The sequence below is a fragment of the Marmota flaviventris genome, chromosome 1 (genome assembly GCF_047511675.1).
Source record: "Marmota flaviventris isolate mMarFla1 chromosome 1, mMarFla1.hap1, whole genome shotgun sequence".
In the NCBI taxonomy this organism is placed as follows: Eukaryota; Metazoa; Chordata; class Mammalia; order Rodentia; family Sciuridae; genus Marmota; species Marmota flaviventris.
Window position 1 is genome coordinate 203,699,986 of NC_092498.1, and position 18,706 is coordinate 203,718,691.

The window sequence follows — 18,706 nt, forward strand, 5'->3', positions numbered from 1 at the left end:
AAGTCATTTCTATAGCAAAGACTTGCATGCTAGAGGTAGGCTGCAGGAAAATACTGAGAGTGTGACTCCCCATGGACCTCCACAGAGAAGTGTCCAGGAGGCACTGATACACAAGTCAGGGTTCAGGGAAAAGTTCTGACAAGCTTTGTGATAAAGTTGGAGGCATAAAGGAAGTAAAGGCAGTTGAGGAGGCTGGAGGCCAACTACTCTGCCTTCCTGGCCCCTCTGTCCTTGTTCTCCATTTCTCTCCATGGACCCTGCCCTGACCTTAGGGATTCCAAATCTCCCTAACCCCCCACCAAGGGCCCAGTTTCACTGATCTCCTCACCCAAGTTCAGCCAGTTCAGTCCAGTCTCTAACAGTTTATTCATTCACTCAGTCATTTATATCAGAAACTTTTCATTGACACCCCCACCCTTTCTTCTCAAGGATGATGTTGATCTCCTTAGAAGAGTCTGGATATGTGAAGGGGCATTTGGTTGTCACAGTAACTGGGCAGGAAGCAAGGGTATTAGGTGTCTTGCACAAAAGAAACTGCCCTCCGAGGACACCAGAAGCATCTCATTGAGAAATTCACTCCACAGTCAGCTGACTGGGAATATAGCAGATAATACCAACATGGCTTTGAGAATTGTGAGTGAGGGGATGAGGGGAGTCCACTTCTGCCCTGGGAGAGCAGGGAGGCTTCCTGCAAGGGGTAACTTATGAGCTATGCCTTGGAGGTGGAACCTACAGACACAGGAGGGGCAGGAAGTCCAGGCAGAGAGAAGCAGTGTGCAAAGGCCCAGTGCAGTGTTCAGCTCAGGGTTGGGGGTGTTCTGCAAGGGGGCACCCTGGACTGTGCAGGAAGGAGGTGCTGAAGGTAGCAGAGGGAGGTGGATGAGTGGGGTAGGGGAAGCTGTCCTCGCCAGCCCTAGAAATTACTCAGGATGTTGGAGATGATGTCGTACTTGGCTTTCTCATATGCTTCCCTGGCCGCAGGCGGCAGATTGCCCAGGAAATCTTCAGCAGGGTCATCATCAGAACGCGTCACCCTGTTGACCTGCAGGAACGATGCTGGCTGGTCACCACCATGACTGTCATGGATCGTCCTCTTTCCTGCCCTGCCCGGGGCCCTCCCTCAAGGCGGGGTAGAGGAGACTGAGGCACGGGCGGGGAGCATGTGATGCAGCTAAGACGCCCCGGCTCCCACCAGCCGGGCCCAGAGGCCGTGGGCAGGCCTGGGGGAGAATAGGGGAGTTTCGAGGGATCTCCCGGGCGGAGCGCAGGGCCACGACTATCTCTCAGGAAGACGGATCCCTCCTCCTCGCATTCTAGAGCTTGATGGGCCAGAGCAGGATCCCGTTTTCCCGGAGCAGGATCCCGTTTCCCCGAGGCTCCCTGCGTGGCGCCAGTGGCCCACGTGGCTGCGCCACGGTGAGGGTAGCACCGGGGGCAAAGCCAGCCCTAGGGGACGGTGTACCTACAGGGAATCCAGACCGCGGCTTTCCTGTGGTCGGCCCTTGCTGTCCCTGTCACCACCCGATGGCTCACCTGTGTCGGGTTCTCGCAGACCCTGTCGCAGGTAAGGATCAGGAAGCTCACCCTCCGCCGCGAGAATTCTCCCGTGCAAGTTCGCTCCTCCTGCGGCGAGCCCGGCGGGAGCTGTAAGCGTCCAGCCACCCTCCACGACAGCGCCCCTGCCCGGCCCCCAAGGGCAAGCCGCACCCGCGCCAACCCCACGGCTCCAGCCCGTGAGAACCCCAGATGTCCTCACACCACAGGCACCAGCCAGAGCAGGAGTGAGGGGCCATCGCTGGGAAGGTCCCAACGGAGTAGATGATGCCCATGAAAATAAGGGAAGTCCAGGTACGTTATTAGGAAAAGGCATCCGTGAGTTAGCGTGCCCAGAGGAAACCGTGTTTGTTTAGAATATATGTGTGCATAAAAAAAGATACCGAGGAAGATGCATCAACGGTTAGTGACTGTCCCTGGGTAGTGGGGGTTGCTGATCAGAAATGTTTTAGAATGTGAAGTACCGAAATACGACTTTAAATGTTGTTTTCCAATTTATTTTTTTTAAAGCAGTGGTCTCGGGGCTGGGTTGTGGCTCAGTGGTAGAGCACTTGCCTAGCACGTGCAAGGCCCTGGGTTCGATCCTCAGCACCACATAAATGTAGTTGTGTCCAACTACAACTAAAAAAATAAATATTAAAAAAAAAAAAAAGCAGTGGTCTCCCCTGGCACGGTAGGGAAGGCCTGCTTGGCAATAGTGTCCTGTGTGGCCCGTCTCAGCGACTCAGGAGGCTAAGGCAGGAGGATCAAAAGTTCAAAGCCAGCCTCAGCAACTTAGCGAGACCCTGCCTCAAAATGAAATAAAATAAAATAAAAAGGACTAGGGATATGGCTTAGTGGTTAAGCACCCCTGGGGTCAATCCCTCACAGCTTAAATAAATAAATAAATGCAGTGGTCTTGAGGGGGACTATGGTCACACTTTGTTCTTTTTTAGGGTATATCGCTTTGGTAATAAGGATTGACAATATATTGGAGGAAAAATAAGCAACAAGGAAAATCTGACTTTGAAAAAGGCTTACACATTCAAAACTTCTGGAAAGGTGGGTAGTTGAGACGCATGGAGGCAGACAGTATCCCCTTTAGCCAAAGGGAGGAGAGGGCCTCTCCCCTCACCCAAGACTGGGAGTTGGAGGGATGAGACTCACCCCTCCTTCACGGAAGGCACATTCTTGTGGCTGGCTCCTTGGGGTGGAAATGCATACTGTCTCTTTAATGGTGAAGTTGAGTGGGATCCTGAAGGTAAAGTTCTAAAGAAACAACAGAAAACTCATGACCATCTTCCCTTTTACAGATGAGGGAATGGAGGCACAGAGAGGTTAAGGTTACATGGTGAAACTGGGACTTAGCATTTGCTACCAAACCTGGGGCTTGTTGAGATTAAATCAGCCGATTTAAAGTGTGCAGTCTTTTGAAAAGAAATCCAAAGAATACCACTCACTACCTATATGACCTTCCTACCTTTGCTTCTTAATATAATTGCCTGTGAAATATGAACAAGAACCCCTGCCCTGACCCTTAGCTGCCTGAGAGAGCTAACAACAGCTGGGATGGGAAAGCTGGAAACCCCCAAAGGCCAGACTGGTCCACTTGAAAGGGCTCTCACATTCCCTCAAACCCAGGACCTGAATGAAAGCTGGATTCCCAGACCCCCTGCTGGATGAAACACCAAACTGGCCAGCCAGGCAGTGGTCAGGCTAAGATTATAATCTGGTTTTACCTTCAGGTGGAAGAAACATTATAATAATAATAGCTGATGTCAACCACGCACTTTGTGCCTGTGCCAGGCAGTGTGCCCTGCCCATCAGCCTCATGGGTATATGACCCCTGCTGCTTGCTTCCCAGATAGAGCCCACAGACACTTACCGATGGAGGTGGAATGGCTTCCAGCAGCCGGAAGAGAGGCTTTCCCCGCTGCCCACTATTGTAGATGTTCACAGCCTTGTTGACGATATCCTCATATCTCAGACGGCGATAGGCCTCACAGGACACTACTGCCAAGCCCACCACCAATACAAGTGCCTTCCAGGCCCCTGCCATTGTCTCCTCTCTGACACACTGCCACCTTCAGCCCCTTTTAGGTCTTACTCAGGGACCTTGCCTAAAGGCTTCTGGTGACACATGAGGCTCAGGCCTTCCTGAAAGGGGGGGCTAATCCTTTCCTTGGCTAGAAACCAAGTGTTGGGCAATGTTATGAAATACCATTGGCCAAGAGGGGCAAGAAGATTTGGCAACAGCCTAGGGCCTAGAGTGATATGAGAGCCCTGAACTGGAGCAAGGGACCTTTGTGGTGGCTGGACACAGACCCTTCACTCTGGGCTTTGTATCTCCACCTGTGCCACAAGAGGTCCATTCAGAGAGTCCAGTACAGGACTCTGCTGTCTCTATCTGGTAGATCTGCTTTGATCCCAGAAACAAAGATATTACCCACATGGAACTTGGATTCTATTCCATAATACATCTGCAACTGGATCTTTTTTCCAAGTTAGTAAAGCTCTTTTTATTGAGATAAATTTCATATAGCATAAAATTCACACATACCCCCTTTTGAGGGAGGGTGCTGAGGATTGAACTCTAGGCCCTGTATGTGATGCTTTATAATCCCAGCTCCAGACCTATCCTTTTAAAATGTACAATTCAGAATATTTTCATCACCCCCAAAAGAAACCTTGCACCCATTTGTACTCATTCTCTACTTTTCCCTTCCCTCAGGCTCTGGCAACCACTAATCTACTTTCTGTCTTTATGATTTACCTACTTAGGGCATTTCATGTAAATGAAATTATATATTACATGGCATTTTGTTTCTGACTTCTTTTGCTTGGCACAGTTTTTTTGTTTCATTTATGTTGTAGCATATCTGTATGGAGAACTCTTTATTCCTTTTTTTTTTTTTTTTTTTTTTTTGGTACTAGGGTTTGAACCCAGGGGTATTTAACCACTGAGCCACATCCCTAGCCCTTTTTATTTTGAGATAAGATCTTGCTAAGTTGCTTAGGGCCCTGTTAAATTGCTGAGGCTGCCTTCAAACTTGAGATCCTCCTGCCCCTAAGTCACCAAGATTACAGGGGTATGCCACCATACCCAGCCTCTTTATCCCTTTTTATGGCTTTATGGTATTCCATTGTACAGATATAATACATTGTATTTATCCATTCTTTAGTTGATAGACCTTTGGATTGTTTTCATGTTTTGGTTATTGTGAATAATGTTCCTATGAATATTTGTGTACAAGGTTTCGAGTGGAGATATTTTCAATTATCTTAGATCTACACCTAGGAGTGGAATTTCTGATATGATAACTCTATGGTTTAACTTTTTTTAGTTGTAGATGGACACAATACCTTTATTTTATTTATTTTTATGTGGTACTGAGGATTGAACCCAGTGCCTCATGTGGGTTAGGCAAGCATTCTATCCCTGAGCCACACACAATCCCAGCCCATGGTTCAACTTTTTAAGGAACTGCCAAACTGCTAAGTTTTCCAAAGAGGCTGTATTATTTTACATTCTCACTAGCAATCTGTGAGGATTCCAATACAATCCACATTCCTTGTCAACACTTGTTATTATCTCTTTTTTAAAAAAATAGTTATTCCAGAGGCTGGGGTTGTGGCTCAGCAGTAGAGCGCTCGCCTAGCATGTGAGGGACGCTGGGTTCAATTATCAGCACCACATAAAAATAAAATAAAGGTATTGTGTCCAACTACAATTAAAACAAAATATTTTTAAGAATAGTGAAGTTGTATTTCATTGTGGTTTCAATTTGTATTTGTATTTTCCTAATGACTAATGAAGGTGACTATCTTTTCATGTGCTTATTGTCCATTTGTATATCTTTGGGGAAAAATATCTACCCAAGTCCTTTGCATATTTGCTGTTTTAAGAGACGTGATCTCACATTTTCCCAGGCTGGCCTCAAACTTCTGGAGTAAAGTGATCCTCCTGCCTCAGCCTCCTGAGTAGCTGGGACCACAGGTTCATGCCACCGTGACCAGCTTGCACATTTTAAAATTTAGTTATTTGTTATTTTATTGTTGAATTGTCCATAAGTGTTTTCAGATGTTTTGTATTTCCTTGGGAGTGGGAAAATCCAGTAAAATCAAGATTTGGGGTGGCTCAGGCTGTAGCTCAGTGGTAAAGTGCTAGCCTAGCATGCACAAGGTCCTGGGTCCAGTCCCAAGAACTGCCAAAAAAAAGTTTTAGATGCTGCATTGTGTTTCGTTTAGGGACTTTGCAGACTCTAATGCAGGGTTTCCCACCAGTTTGAGAAGCTCACATTATCTCCAGCATTGACAGATGAAGAAAATGAGGCCCCTGCAAGTTAGGAAAGTTGTTCAAGTGACACAGCCAAGACCTGGCTGTAGAATAATGGGAAACTGGGGATCCTGACTTGGAGGAGAGGAACAACAAGAAGACTTTGATTCTCCTCTTGGTTTCTTTCTTTTCTTTCCTTCCTCCTGAGTCACTGAAATCACAGACATGCACCACTTTGTTTCTGAAAGACAACAAACAAGACAACCAGATTGTTCTATGGCCTTACAGGACTGGAGCCAGAACCAAAGGTCGGAGAGTCAGGGAGACATGTCAACAAGACAGCCCCCTGACAGCAGCTGGAATCTCACATGGTAGAGGCAGCTTGGGAGACACTGAACCATGTTTGGAAAACCAGTTGGCAGGAAAACTGTAGGAGACTGGAGGGGCATCTATTTCCCCTACTTCTTTTCCCTTCCAATGAGGCTTTGTTGTGGTGTGGATATGAGGTATTATAGGATTAACTCCTAGGTTAACGCAGGAATATTCAGAGATGAATTGATTCGATTATGAGAGCTGTAACCTAATCAGTCCTTTAGGCAGGTGGGGTGTGACTGAGGAGATGGGTCACTGGAGATATGTCCTGGAAGGGTTCATCTTCCTTGTGACCCCTCCCCCTTTCTCTCTCTACTTCCTGCCCCCAAGAGTAGAGAACTTTTTCTCTGCCATTTGCCTTCTGCTATGATGTTCTGCCTTACCTTGGGTCCAGACTAATGGAGTTGGTTGACCACAAACTGAATTTCTGAGGCTGTGAACGAAATAAATTTTCCTTTCTCTAAGTTGTTCTTGTCAGGTATTTTGTCATAGCAATGAAAACCTAACTTACACAGGTCCCGGTTTCCTTTTGAGGATCTGCATGGTTCTGAGTGGAATATTTGACTTAGTCTAAGCCAACCAGTGCCTGCCATCTCGCCACTATACCATTGGTTCAGGGTGGGCATGTGATTAACCTTGTCTGATTAGAATACATCTCAAAACTTTTGGCGAGAGTACAAGGCTTTCTTTCCTTCCAGAATTAAAAGGAGACATGACTACATGAGACAAAGAGGATACCTTGTGATATGAGATGGGCCACTCTTAGGATGAGGTCAACATCACAGAAGGCAGAGGGAGAAAGAAGCAGATCCTTGTCATCACTGAGCTGCTGGGTCACACCTTGCCTGAAGGTGGAGGGCCTCCAGGTTTACTGTCTAAACTAGTTTGTGTGAGCTTTTCTGTTACTTGCAACACAAGCTTGTAATAAATGTAGGACTCAAGCATCTGATAGCCATGGATAAGGGCTAGACCCTGTTACCTTTATAATTGTATCAAACCTTAAGACTACATAACATGTCCAAAGGCTTGAGGCTGGAAGGCAGCAGAGTCAGTCTTGGGGGCTGAGGTAGGAGGCTCTCAAGTGGATGAAAAAAAATTTTTTTTTGGCAGGGGGATGTACCAGGGGCACTCAACTACTGCGCTACATTCCCAGACCTATTTTTTATTTTATTTAAAGACAGGATTTCACTGAGTTGCTTAGCACCTCTCTTTTGCTGAGGCGGGCTTTTAACTTGCGACCTTCCTATCTCAGCCTCCCGAGCCACAGGAATTACAGGCATGTGCCATTGCACGTGGATTTTTTTAACTAATATTTTCTTTATTTGTTGATGGACCTTTATTATTTATTTATTTATATGCCAAGAATCAAACCCAATGGCTCACACATGCTAGGCAAGCGCTCCACCACTGAGCCACAACTCCGACCCCTGTGTGTGTGTGTTTTATTTCATTTTTATTTTTTTGGACAGATAAGCTTTAGGAATGTGAGTTCAGATGATCAAACTCTGATAGCTACATAAAAATCTTTCAATAACTTGTGTTTTATAATCAACCCAGAGCTGTTTCAGAGTACAGCCTGTGAGCCTTGCCTTAGTTTCAATAGTCCCATTATGACGTCCATGTTCAAATCCCACCTCTGCCACTTTCTTGCTGCTTTTTAATCAATCTCTCTGTGATTTGGTTTTCTTGCCTGTAAAGCAAAGAAAAGCTGATATGGGTGGAGACCCTGCGCCAACTTGTGAGGCAGAGGGAGCCTCAGGTGTGGTGGCTTTTACTGCAGCACAGCCAAGACCCCTACTAAACATGAGTGCCTGCCTCTGCCAAACACAGAGAAGGGGGCCATCATTAACCCGATTTTGCAGATGAGGACACTAAAGCACCAGCAGGTTATGAACCGGGTTCAGATACAGAGCTGGCAAGTGGGGATGATGCGATTTCAACCCGAGTTAGAGTTATCTACTGCAGCGCATTCCCTTCAGAGGAGAGGCTGCAGGGCTGGTCTTGGTCTAGTTGCTGGGAGATGAGCTTCCGGGGGTGAGGACAGGATTCCAGGTGTCCAGCAGGAAGTTTCTCCAAGACTTGCCTCCACTGGGGCCAGGTCTAGGACAGTGGATGTCCTAAACACTGGGAAATAGAACCTCCCTCCCACACCTAGGGAAGTCCTCCACTTGTGAGGGGCAAGAGCTACTGTTCAAGCGAGTGGTCCCTCCAGGGGTACATGTGCCCCTGTGCTCTATACAAGCTCAAAAGAGAGACCTAGGTCTCTTCCTAAATGTCCCCATGACTCCCACACCTCTCTTGAAAAGATGACTGGAGCTACACCTTTCATAAGGGCTGGAATTGTGAAGAAAGGACCCCCCCACCCCCTGTCCAGCAGTGGGCCCTTGTGAAAGCCCCTATCTTTCTCAGGCCTCAGCTTTCCATTGCTGTATTGGGTTGGTCAGGAGATGGGCACAGATCCCAGGAGCCCTTGCTCAAGTGGCCTGTGTAAGTTGAGTGGGATGAAGAAAGTGGCTGTGACCACCTTGGTTCTATGGGGACACACACCTGATGTTCCAAAACCCAGATTGTGGACACAAGTTGCTCCACTACCCAAGGGACATGTGCAAGTTGAGTCAGGTGAAGAAAGAAGTTGTGGCCACATTGGTTCCATGGAGACACACACCTCTTGTTCCAAAACCAGCACTGTGGACACCAGTTACTTCACTACCCCAGGCACAGAGACCTTGGTGGCATCTGAGAGTACCCAAGACTGACCCCAATCCTGACCCAATGGGTTTGGCTCTCCCATGGGGATGCTGGCCAGAATATAGGGTCTCCCTACAAGGGCCAGATGTCTCAAAAGTTCTGTCACACTTGTCTGTGCTATTGTTCACTGCCCAGCACCAGGCAATCTGGGAGGGTAAGCTTTACAATCCTGAAAGGCCCCTGGAGTCCCTCCATATCAATGGCTTGAATTGGGGAATTTGTTCTAGGTAGGAAACAGGTAAATCCACCATTGCTCCCTTTCCCTTCACAGATACTGGTCCAATGGGGCCACCTACCCAAGAATTAAAACTATCCCTAAACAAACAAATAAACAACAACAACCCCCCCCCCCAAAAAAAAAAAAACCCTCCAAAACCCATAATTCAAATCTGCTGGACTTTGGTGCAGCCAAAGGCCCCCAGGATTGTGGCTGTGTTATGGCAAAACTATGGTTTTGGGGTCATCTGCTGGCAATGCCCTGGGAGCCTGGGAGCCATTTTTTTAATATGCATATTTTTTAGTTGTAGGTAGACATAATACCTTTATGTTACTTATTTATATGTGGTACTGATGATCGAACCCAGGTCTTCACACATGCTATGCAAGCGCTGTACATACAGCTAAGCCACAACCCCAGCCCCAGGGAGCAGTTTTGACTCTGGGGATGGACTTCAAAGGTCTTTGACCTGTTCCTTATTTGCAAATTCCATGTGTTGGAGCCTTTTGGCAGGAGAAAATGTCCAGTGCTATGAGGTCTCTGGAGGGGCAGGACCTCCTAGAGGAAGAGGCTGTGCTGCAAGGCCCAGCAGCCTCTCTTTGCTGCCCTGATGGAGCAGGTTCCCAATTGTTTGGGGCCTGTGGGAGAAGGCTGCCTTCCAAACTCCAGGAACCCAGATGGTAGCTGGGAGAACAGGCATATGATGGAGGTGCTCCTGCTCTGGCCCCCACTCTGCCAGCTCTGAGACCAGGAGAGCTCCCTCTCCTCCTGTCTTCTTTCTCCTGCCAAGCCACACCTGAAAGGAAAGTGAGACTGAGACCAGGCAGAGATCCACACCAAGGTTTATTTGTCAAAGCTGCCAAATAAAGGGCATCCCTCTATAGAGTGGAGAGAGGCGCCTGAGGTGAGGTGTTCGGGGCTCAGCTTTTGTGGGGTAGGGGTTTGGAGCTGGAGCTGTGGCGCTATGGGAGAGGCTGGGGGTGCTTGCAGCAGAGCTGGGCGGGTGGGAATAGCATGGGATTGGTTTAGGTCCATGGCACCATGGCTTCCCAGAGTCATGGGGTCGTGTCCTTCTGGGATTGGCTTGGGGTTATGATACCATGGGGTAGGTCACTAATGGGGCTGGGGGGAGTTCCAGTGAGAGGAAGTACAGGGAAGTGAAACTTAACACTTAAGATGGCTGCTCAGATGTTAAATCAAGACCCTATAACACCTCTCTTTTGGTTCTTCTTCAGAGCGCCCACCTACCTTTTTGTAAATGTTTTTTGTTTGTTTGTTTGTTTGTTTTGTGGTTCTGGGGATTGGACCCAGGGCCTTGCACATGCTAGGCAAACACTCTACCTGCTTGTTTCCTGTTTGGGCTGTGATGATCATTCTCCTGGACATACCTCCTGGTGTTTGTGGGCGGGACTCCTTGCAGGGCAAAAAGACAGCCCTGTGCTGGTCACAGCGATGATAAACAGTGATGATTTGACTAGACAATACCAGTTTCCAAAGTGGTGGCACTCATATACAATCCCAGCTGTGGCAGATCAGAGTTCCTGTTGCTCCACATCCTCACTAACACCTCAACATTATCATTTTGTGTGTGCATTATGAGAGCTTTATTTTTGGAATTTCATTTGGATCATGAAAGTAATTCATACCCATCACGGACTATATGCAACACATACTATTGACTGGTGCATACTCACCATCTGAAGATGGCCTTTCAGTATAGTATGTTTGCATTTTTTTTTGGGGGGGGGTTACTGATGAAGAGGGACATTTTTCCATGTGATTTTTAGCTATTCCTGTAAGTTCCTGTCCAAATTGTATGCCTCTTCTTCTATTGTGCTGTCTTTCTTGAGAATTTTAAAAAATATTTTTATTTTTAGTTGTAAATGGACACAATATCTTTGTTTTTATTTATTTATTTGTATGTGGTGCTGAGGATTGAAACCAGGGCCTCATGTATGTGAGGCAAGTGCTCTACCAGAACTAACTACAACTCCAGCCCTCATGAGAATCCTTTTTTTTTTTTTGTATTCTTAAGTTTTAGGTGAACACAATATATTTATGTGGTGCTGAGGATCGAACCCAGTTCCTAGTGCATGCTAGGTGAGCACTCTACACAACACCAGCCCCATGAGAATTCTTTATATATTCTAGATGATAATCTTTCTTTGATTATGACTTAGCAATATCTTTTTCCAATTTGTCTTTGTGTGTTCACTTTCTTTACAGTGTCTTGTTTTTCTTTTCACTTTTAATTCTGACATAATTTCAGACTTACACAGAAAAGTTACATAAATAGTGCAAGAGTTCCATCATACCCTTTACCCAAATTCTCCAAATGTTGACACTTTACATTTGCCCCTCCCTCTTTCACTCTAAATGTATAACACACACACCCTGCTGAGCCCCAAGCCACTTGAGAAGAACAGAGCCTTTTAACTCCTAAATACTTCTGTGTCTATTTCCTAAAAACAAGACCATTCCCCTACATTGAAAAGTACCTCTGGACAATAATGAAAATCAGAAAATTAACAGTGATATGCTACCATTATCTAATCTGCAGGCCTTATTCAGATATCATCAATTTTCCTAGCAATGTCCTTTGAAGCAAAAGAAAATCCCATGTCATGAGCAGTCATGGTGGCATATGTTTATAAGCTCAGCTATTTGGGAGGCTGGGGAAAATTCTAGACCAGCCTGGGCAACTTAACAAGGCCCTGTTTCAAAAAAAAAAAGCTAGGGATGTAGCTCATTGGTAGATAGAGCACACCCCTGCTTTCAATCCCCAGTACTGCAAAAAAAAAAAAAGAAGAAGAAGAAAAATTCCATATTATGTTTTATATTCTTTTTGTTGTCTGTTTAGTACTTCTTTGTGTTTCAGAACATTGAATTTTGAAATTTTTTGGAGATTACAGACTAATTATATCATAGAATGTCCTTCATTTACATTTGTCTAATGTTGTTTCATAATTACATTAAGATTAAGAGCATCTGGGCTAGGGCTGTAGCTCAGAGATCGTGCCTAACATGTGTGAGGCACTTGGGTTCAATCCTCAGCACCACATAAAAATAAATAAAATAAAGGTATTGTGTCCATCTACAACTAAAAACAATAATCAATTGAAAATTTAAAAAAATATTAAGAGCATTATACCAGAAGGCATATGATGTAGATTTATCTCATTGATGATACTAAATCTCATCATTTGGCTAAGACACATTGCTGGTGATATTAAGTCTGATCACTTGGCTAAGCCAAGGTGTGCCAGGTGTCTCCATACACAGTTTCTGCTTTTCCCTTTGTAACTAATAAGTGCCCTGTGGGGAGACACTGTGGGACTGGGCAATTACCCTCTACTTTACTTCTCAAGTGCACTGATTTTTATGTCCATTATTAATTATGTCTGAATTATTAAAATGCTTGCCAAATATTGATTTTCTAATGTCATCTGTCTGTTGGCTTCTTACAGTGGAGAAGGCTTTTACCCTCACTTATTTATTTATACTTATGTAAATTTATATATTCTTTTATTCAATGGGTTATAATCTCTTTCTATCCTTATTTTATTTTAATACTCAAATTGTCCCAGAGTTGGCAAGTAGGAGCCTCTTTAAGCTAGCACCTGTATTTTATGTCTTTTGTTCACTGGAATTTCTTTCTTTTTTCCTTTTTTTTTTTTTAATATTTTTATTAGTTGTTGATTAATTTTTTTTTTTTTTTTTTGGTACTGGGATTGAACCCAGGGCCTTGTGCATGCAAGGCAAGCATTCTACTATCTGGGCTATATCCCTAGTCCCCTGATTAATTTTTTTTAATATTTTATTTTTCAGTTATAGTTGGACACAACACCTTTATTTAATTTAATTTTTTTATGTGGTGCTAAGGATCGAACCCAGGTCCTTGTAGGTGATAGGCAAGCACTTTACCATTGAGCCACAACCCCAGCCCAGTTGTTGAATTTTTAAATTTTATTTATTTATTGGTATGTGGTGCTGAGAATCAAACCCAGTGCCTCACACATGCTAGGCAAGCACTCTACCACTGAACCATAATCCCAGCCCTCACTGGGATTTCTTAATGCAAATTAAGTTTAATTTATTGATCTTCCATCACTACTGGTGCTTGGTTTTTTGTTTTATTTTTATTTGTTATTGTTATTGTTGTTTTTTGTCTTGTTGAAGAAATCCTTCCCTCCTGGAGTTGATAGTCTCCTATATCTTCTTCTAAAAATTATAAATATATGTCTTTCTCATTTTGGTCCCTAATCTACTGGACTTAAGTTTTTGTGTTAACTTTTTATTGAACAACGCAACATATACACAAAAAAAATTGTTCAGAATAAGTATGCAGTTTGTTTTCTTTTCCTGAAGGAAACAAACTCCTGAAACCAGTGCCCTAACCAAGAACCAGAACATTCTCAGAATCCCCCCAAAGTCCTCTGTGTATCCCATTTCCAATCTCTACTCTGCTTCCAGCCCCAAGGATGACCATTCTCCTGATGAGAATGGTGGTGCAACCCTGCAGTCCCAGCATTTCTGGAGGTTGAGACAGGAGGAATGAAAGTCTGAGGCCAGCCTCAGCAATTTAGTGAAAACCTTAGCAACTTAGTGAGAACTCCCCCAACTAACTAAATAAATAAATAAGGGCTGGGGATGTAGTTCAGTGGTAAAGCGCCCCTGGGTTCAATTCCTGACACCAAAAAACAAAACAAAAATCTAAACTACTCTCCTGACTTCAAACACTACTGGAAACATAGCATGAGGTATGACTCTATACCAGTGAGGGCTTCCCAGAGAAACAGAGCCAACAGGAGATAGAGATTTGTTTTAAGGAAATGGCTCATATGACTGTGGGGGTTGGCTAGTCCAAAGTGTACAGGGCAGATTGACAGGTTAGAAACTTGAGTATGAGTTGCTGTCACAGACTTAAGGCAAAAGTTCTTTTCTTTTTTGTAAGTTGTAGATGGGCACAAAACCTTTATTTTATTTTTTATGTTTATGTGGTGCTAAGGATTGAACCTAGTGCCTCACACAGGCTCGAAAAGCACTCTACCACTGGCCTATAACCCCAGCTCCACAAAAATTCTTATAAAGTTACCAGTCAATGCATATTAGGATCCACCTCAATCCAGAATGATCACATCTTAATTTCACATCTGCAAAGACCTATTTCCAAATAATGTCACATTCACAGATACTGAGGGTAATAGGGTATGCCGTCAATATATTTTTGGGTGAAAACTCAATCCAAAAGAGTCTCCACTTTATTTTTTGTCTCATATAGATGGGTGACTGGTTGGCCTGAGTCACTTATTCAGTAACCTTTCCTTTCCTCTGGAATCTACGTGGTGGATGTCCTGGGTCCGGCTTCTAGGTTCTCTCTTCCATTTGGATGGTCTAATGTTGCATTCCTGAGCAAATAACCACACTGAATAAATACCCAATTACTAGGATTTCTAACAAGTCTGGATATCTGGTGGGATAGGGCTTCTATTTTTTTTTTCTTTTTTCTTTTTTAGGGCTGTCTAGTCTTTTCTAAGGCCTTTGCTTTTCCATATATATTTGGGAAATATGTCAATTTTCCCCCACCCTCAAAAAAAAAGGTTTGGTGGGAATTGTACTGAACCTATGGACTACACTCATCTTCCTGGAAGCCTTTCTTCCTCACCAACCCTCTCAGTCACTCTGGGTTCACACTACCCCAACCCACTTCTGTGGAGGTGGCCTGGCCTCCTTGGCCAGTTTGAGCACATTAAACCCTTCTGCCCCATCCTGTCGAGAAATGTACTATCCTGAAGTCCCTTCATATGTTTCTGGGTGTCCACATCCCAGACTTCACTGTGAAGACGCTGAAGGCTGAATCCAAGTGGTGCAGTTCTCGACCCTCCACACACTCTCCCAGAACCCAGAACAGTGTCATAGGAATCTGAAATCCTTGGTGGGCCCTTTCTTCTTGTCCCCTCCTTAGTCTATCCATACAGTAGTGTGTGTGACCATTATAAAGCTTAAGTCAGACCATATTTCTGGTTCTGTTATGAACTTTCTTTATGGTCTCCCAACTTGTCCAAAGAAAAACCCAAGTCCTCAATATGCAATATACAACCTTCTTCCCCTCTCCCAGTGCTTCTCTGACCTCACCTCCTGCTGTTCTCCACAGGCACTCAGCCTCAGCCACTCTGGCTTCCTGCTTGTTCTTCAGGCACGCCAGATATAGTCCTGGCTTGGCGCCTTTGCATCTGCGGCTCTCTTTCTGAAATATGCTTCCCCTAGCTATGCCCCTAGCTTGCTCCTTCACTTCCTTCAGATCTCTGCTCAGTAAGTATCTTCAAAGTGAAGCCTCCCTTGATTACCTGATATAAAATTGCAAATGTCCTCCTCCCAAAACTATCCCTGTTCTGTTTTTTTCTTTTCACCATAGCAGGTGTTGCCATCTAACAGACTGGGTTTTTTTTTGCTTGTTTGTTTTTTATTTTTAATTTTTTTCGTAGTTGTAGATAGCATGCCTTTATTTTGTTTTTATGTGGTGCTAGGGACCAAACCCAGTGCCTTACACATGCTAGGCAGGCACTCTGCCATGGAGCTATGATCCCAGCCCCTAACATACTGTTGTTGTTGTTGTTCTTCTTCTTCTTCTTTTTAATATTTTTTTTAGTTGTCAATGGATATTATTTATTTATTTATATCTGGTGCTGAGAATTGAACCCAGCACCTCATGTATGCTAGGCAAGTAAGTGTTCCACCACTGAGCCACAACCTGAGCCCACATACTGTTCTTTATAGTTGATATACATCTCCCCTTGCTAGAATGTGACCTTACGAGGGTGAACCCCTCACCCATTTTATAGGACACCATTTGTAGGACACTGTGGGTGTTCAGAAAATATTTGCTGAATAAGTGAACGTAAGGGACCCATGCTCAGCCCAGTCTCTTATATTCACTTGCTGGAAGACTTTAGGTGATCTCCTCCCCAAGCCCAGGCTGTTTCCACATGGGTAACACAGGAAAGGGCATGTGTGTGTGTGTGTGTGTATCTTTGAAGACCCATGCAGCTCTGCTAAGTGTGATGAAGTTGTCTTAAGGTAAATGTCAGGAGACCTGGGTAAATTAGGTGTTTGCTGCCCCCTTGTGATGAAGCTGACTCTTCTCCAGTACCATTGAAGCTATGCTTCCTGTAACTCCCAACTGTGCTGGAGAAATATGTGTTAGGAGGGCACCCCCACCCCCAACCCCTGTTCCCCCAGAGACATACTTTCTGCTGTCCCACTGTTGCTGTCCCATCCTGGCCTCAGTATTCAAGACCTATGCAGGTATTTGGTGTTTTTCACACCAATCACCCTTCGTGTAATTGAAACCTTATTATGTGAATTTTGCATCCCACCCCATTCCTATGTTGAAGTCATATCTCCAGTACTGTATTTGGAGACAAAGGGAGATCTGAAGACACATGGAGATGATGATTATTGACAAGCCAAGGCAAAAGGCCTCAGAAGAAACCAACTCTGCAAACAGCTTGACCTTGAACTTCCAGCCTTCAGAGTTGTGTGAAAATAAACATGTTAAGCCACTTACTCTGTGGAACTTTATTGGGGCAACTCTAGAAAACTGATACACCTGGAAATCACAGGTTGTCTGTTGTAGCTCAACCCCAGAAACACCAAGTGGGGCCAGGTATTCCCATTCTAGAGGATTGAGGATCAAGGAAGGAGACAATCATTGCCACCCAAAGTTGTCACTCTGGGAAGCTCAGAAGCTCAATCTGCCTGGCTGCTCTGAATCCCAGAACCTGGCCAGAGCTCCTTTTTGTACCTAGCCTGCATGTCTTCTCGATGTCTTGAAAGGCATATTTATAGGCTCCTACCCTGCTTCTCTTCCTGTTCTGGCTCATACTGACCTGCAACTGCTTAAATCTGACCCTTTGCTGGCTTCACGTTTGGGGGCTACCCTGTGTTCTGTGGCTAAGCTTCTGCCTCTTTGCTTAGCAACACTAGCTCCTACTCCTCAGTCTGCTCTGGACCCAGCTTCTATACCTGGGTCTTGCAGTTCTATATCAACCCTATACCTGACTGCTACCTTACCATCAGAGAGCCTTAAGGGAAGCCTTTTTACACTTCTGCATTTCCTTTACTATAAATTGTGTTGGGTAGTTTTGAAGGGTGTGGGACTTGTCCTTAATTCCTCCACCTCTGATAAAGTGACCTCAAGATGGTCTTCTAGAAATAAGATATTTTTAAGATGACAAAATTTTCTTTTTATCATTTCTTTTTTATAAGTGGAATCATAAAGAATATCTGTTCTTCTGTGACTACCTTATTTCGCTTAGTATATCAGAAATTCCTTCTTTGTATGGCTGAATAGTATCCATTGTATGTATAAACTGAGTTGGTTTATCTATTCATCTGTTGCTGGACATTTGAGTTGTTTCCATCTTTTGGTTATAGTAAATAACGCTGCCATGAATACTGGTGTGCTTTTTTTCTTTCCTCTTTGCTCTATGTCCAGCTGGCATGAAGGTAGGCTCTTGACTGAGTGTTGAAAGGCTCTGGTTTCACTGCAAAGGAGACCTGGACCCTGCTTTGGAGTTGAAGCCTGCTTTATGAGTCCACATCTTACATTCATGGTCTGCTCCACATTTCCTCTGAAGGTATCTGTCTCCAGCTTCACAGACCTGAACCCGACCATGTCAAACAGGACGGCAGCCACCAGCTACATAGGCTAGGGACTTGGAAATTATCTTTTGACATCCTCCTTCCCCTTAAATCCATCCACGCCTAGTTCTAATCATTTTATCGCCAAAATAGTCTTCACATGTTTTTCAAAGTGGGCACAAAGTTTCTCTGCCCACTGTTTACCTCCCCCAACTACAGCCACCATCACTTCTCTCCTGGAAGACAACAAAAGGCTTCCACTTTGCACTATCTGCAAACCATTCTCTATTTATTTCTAAAACTAGGTAGTATATACATAGGATTTAAAAATTTCTGCCCTACAGGTCGCCTTTCTGGAGACAAGGGCCCTTCCGGAGTCTGGGAGCTCCTAGGTCCTCTTAAGTCCACTCTTTTCCTTTTACCACAAGAGGAAGTGTTGTTCTTTCAGGCAGTGCCAGGCCTTCCAAGTGGGGCTAAATACGCCAGTCTCCACTCGGTGCGTCCTCCGAGGACTTGGAATGGCCCGGAAGCCTCCCTCGCACCGCCTTGAGGGATGTTTTCTGTTACTCCTCTCGCGCGGCCCGCCGCGCACCAACTTCAAACAGCCCCAGCCCCAGTCCTCCGCGGCCTTCGGCCTTCGAGGATACTGGAAATGTAAATTCCCAGTGAAATCTCTAACTGGCCCATACTAAGCACTGAGTGGGCAGGACCTCGCCGCTTAGCGGACAGAAACCACCACTCCCAGAAACCCTTTTCCTTCGGCGGAATTTCCCCTCCCGACTTCCTCCACGCGAAGGCAACCGAGCATGCGCAATCGGAGACCACCTGGGTAAAAGGCGGCGCGGGGCGGACTGCGCCTCCCAGCAGGCCGTGGGGTAGTGTGCGTCTCCGCGTGACGAGCGACTTCCGGCGCGGAG

At 45.0% G+C, this 18,706-nt stretch overlaps 1 protein-coding gene across 1 annotated transcript; it reads right to left on the reverse strand.

Moving 5' to 3' along the window:
- Window positions 1-347: 347 nt before the first annotated feature.
- LOC114090376 (15 kDa protein B-like) lies at window positions 348-3,659 on the reverse strand. Its single transcript, XM_027932568.2, has 4 exons — window positions 3,419-3,659; window positions 2,701-2,802; window positions 1,534-1,623; window positions 348-1,042 (listed from the first exon to the last, which is right to left on the reverse strand). The coding sequence occupies exons 1-4, from the start codon at window positions 3,590-3,592 to the stop codon at window positions 914-916; spliced, it is 495 nt and encodes a 164-aa protein (XP_027788369.1). The 5' UTR covers window positions 3,593-3,659; the 3' UTR covers window positions 348-913.
- Window positions 3,660-18,706: the final 15,047 nt, after the last annotated feature.

What these genes read in the sequence shown, in the direction of transcription:
- LOC114090376 (XM_027932568.2), bottom strand. Translation starts at nt 3,592, where the DNA reads ATGGCAGGGGCCTGGAAGGCACTTGTATTGGTGGTGGGCTTGGCAGTA. An exon ending in GTGCCTTCCGTGAAGGAGGG is followed by an intron (nt 1,624 to 2,700) that starts GTGAGTCTCATC and finishes GGCTCGCCGCAG; the next exon opens with GAGGAGCGAACTTGCACGGG. An exon ending in TCTGCGAGAACCCGACACAG is followed by an intron (nt 1,043 to 1,533) that starts GTGAGCCATCGG and finishes TCGTTCCTGCAG; the next exon opens with GTCAACAGGGTGACGCGTTC.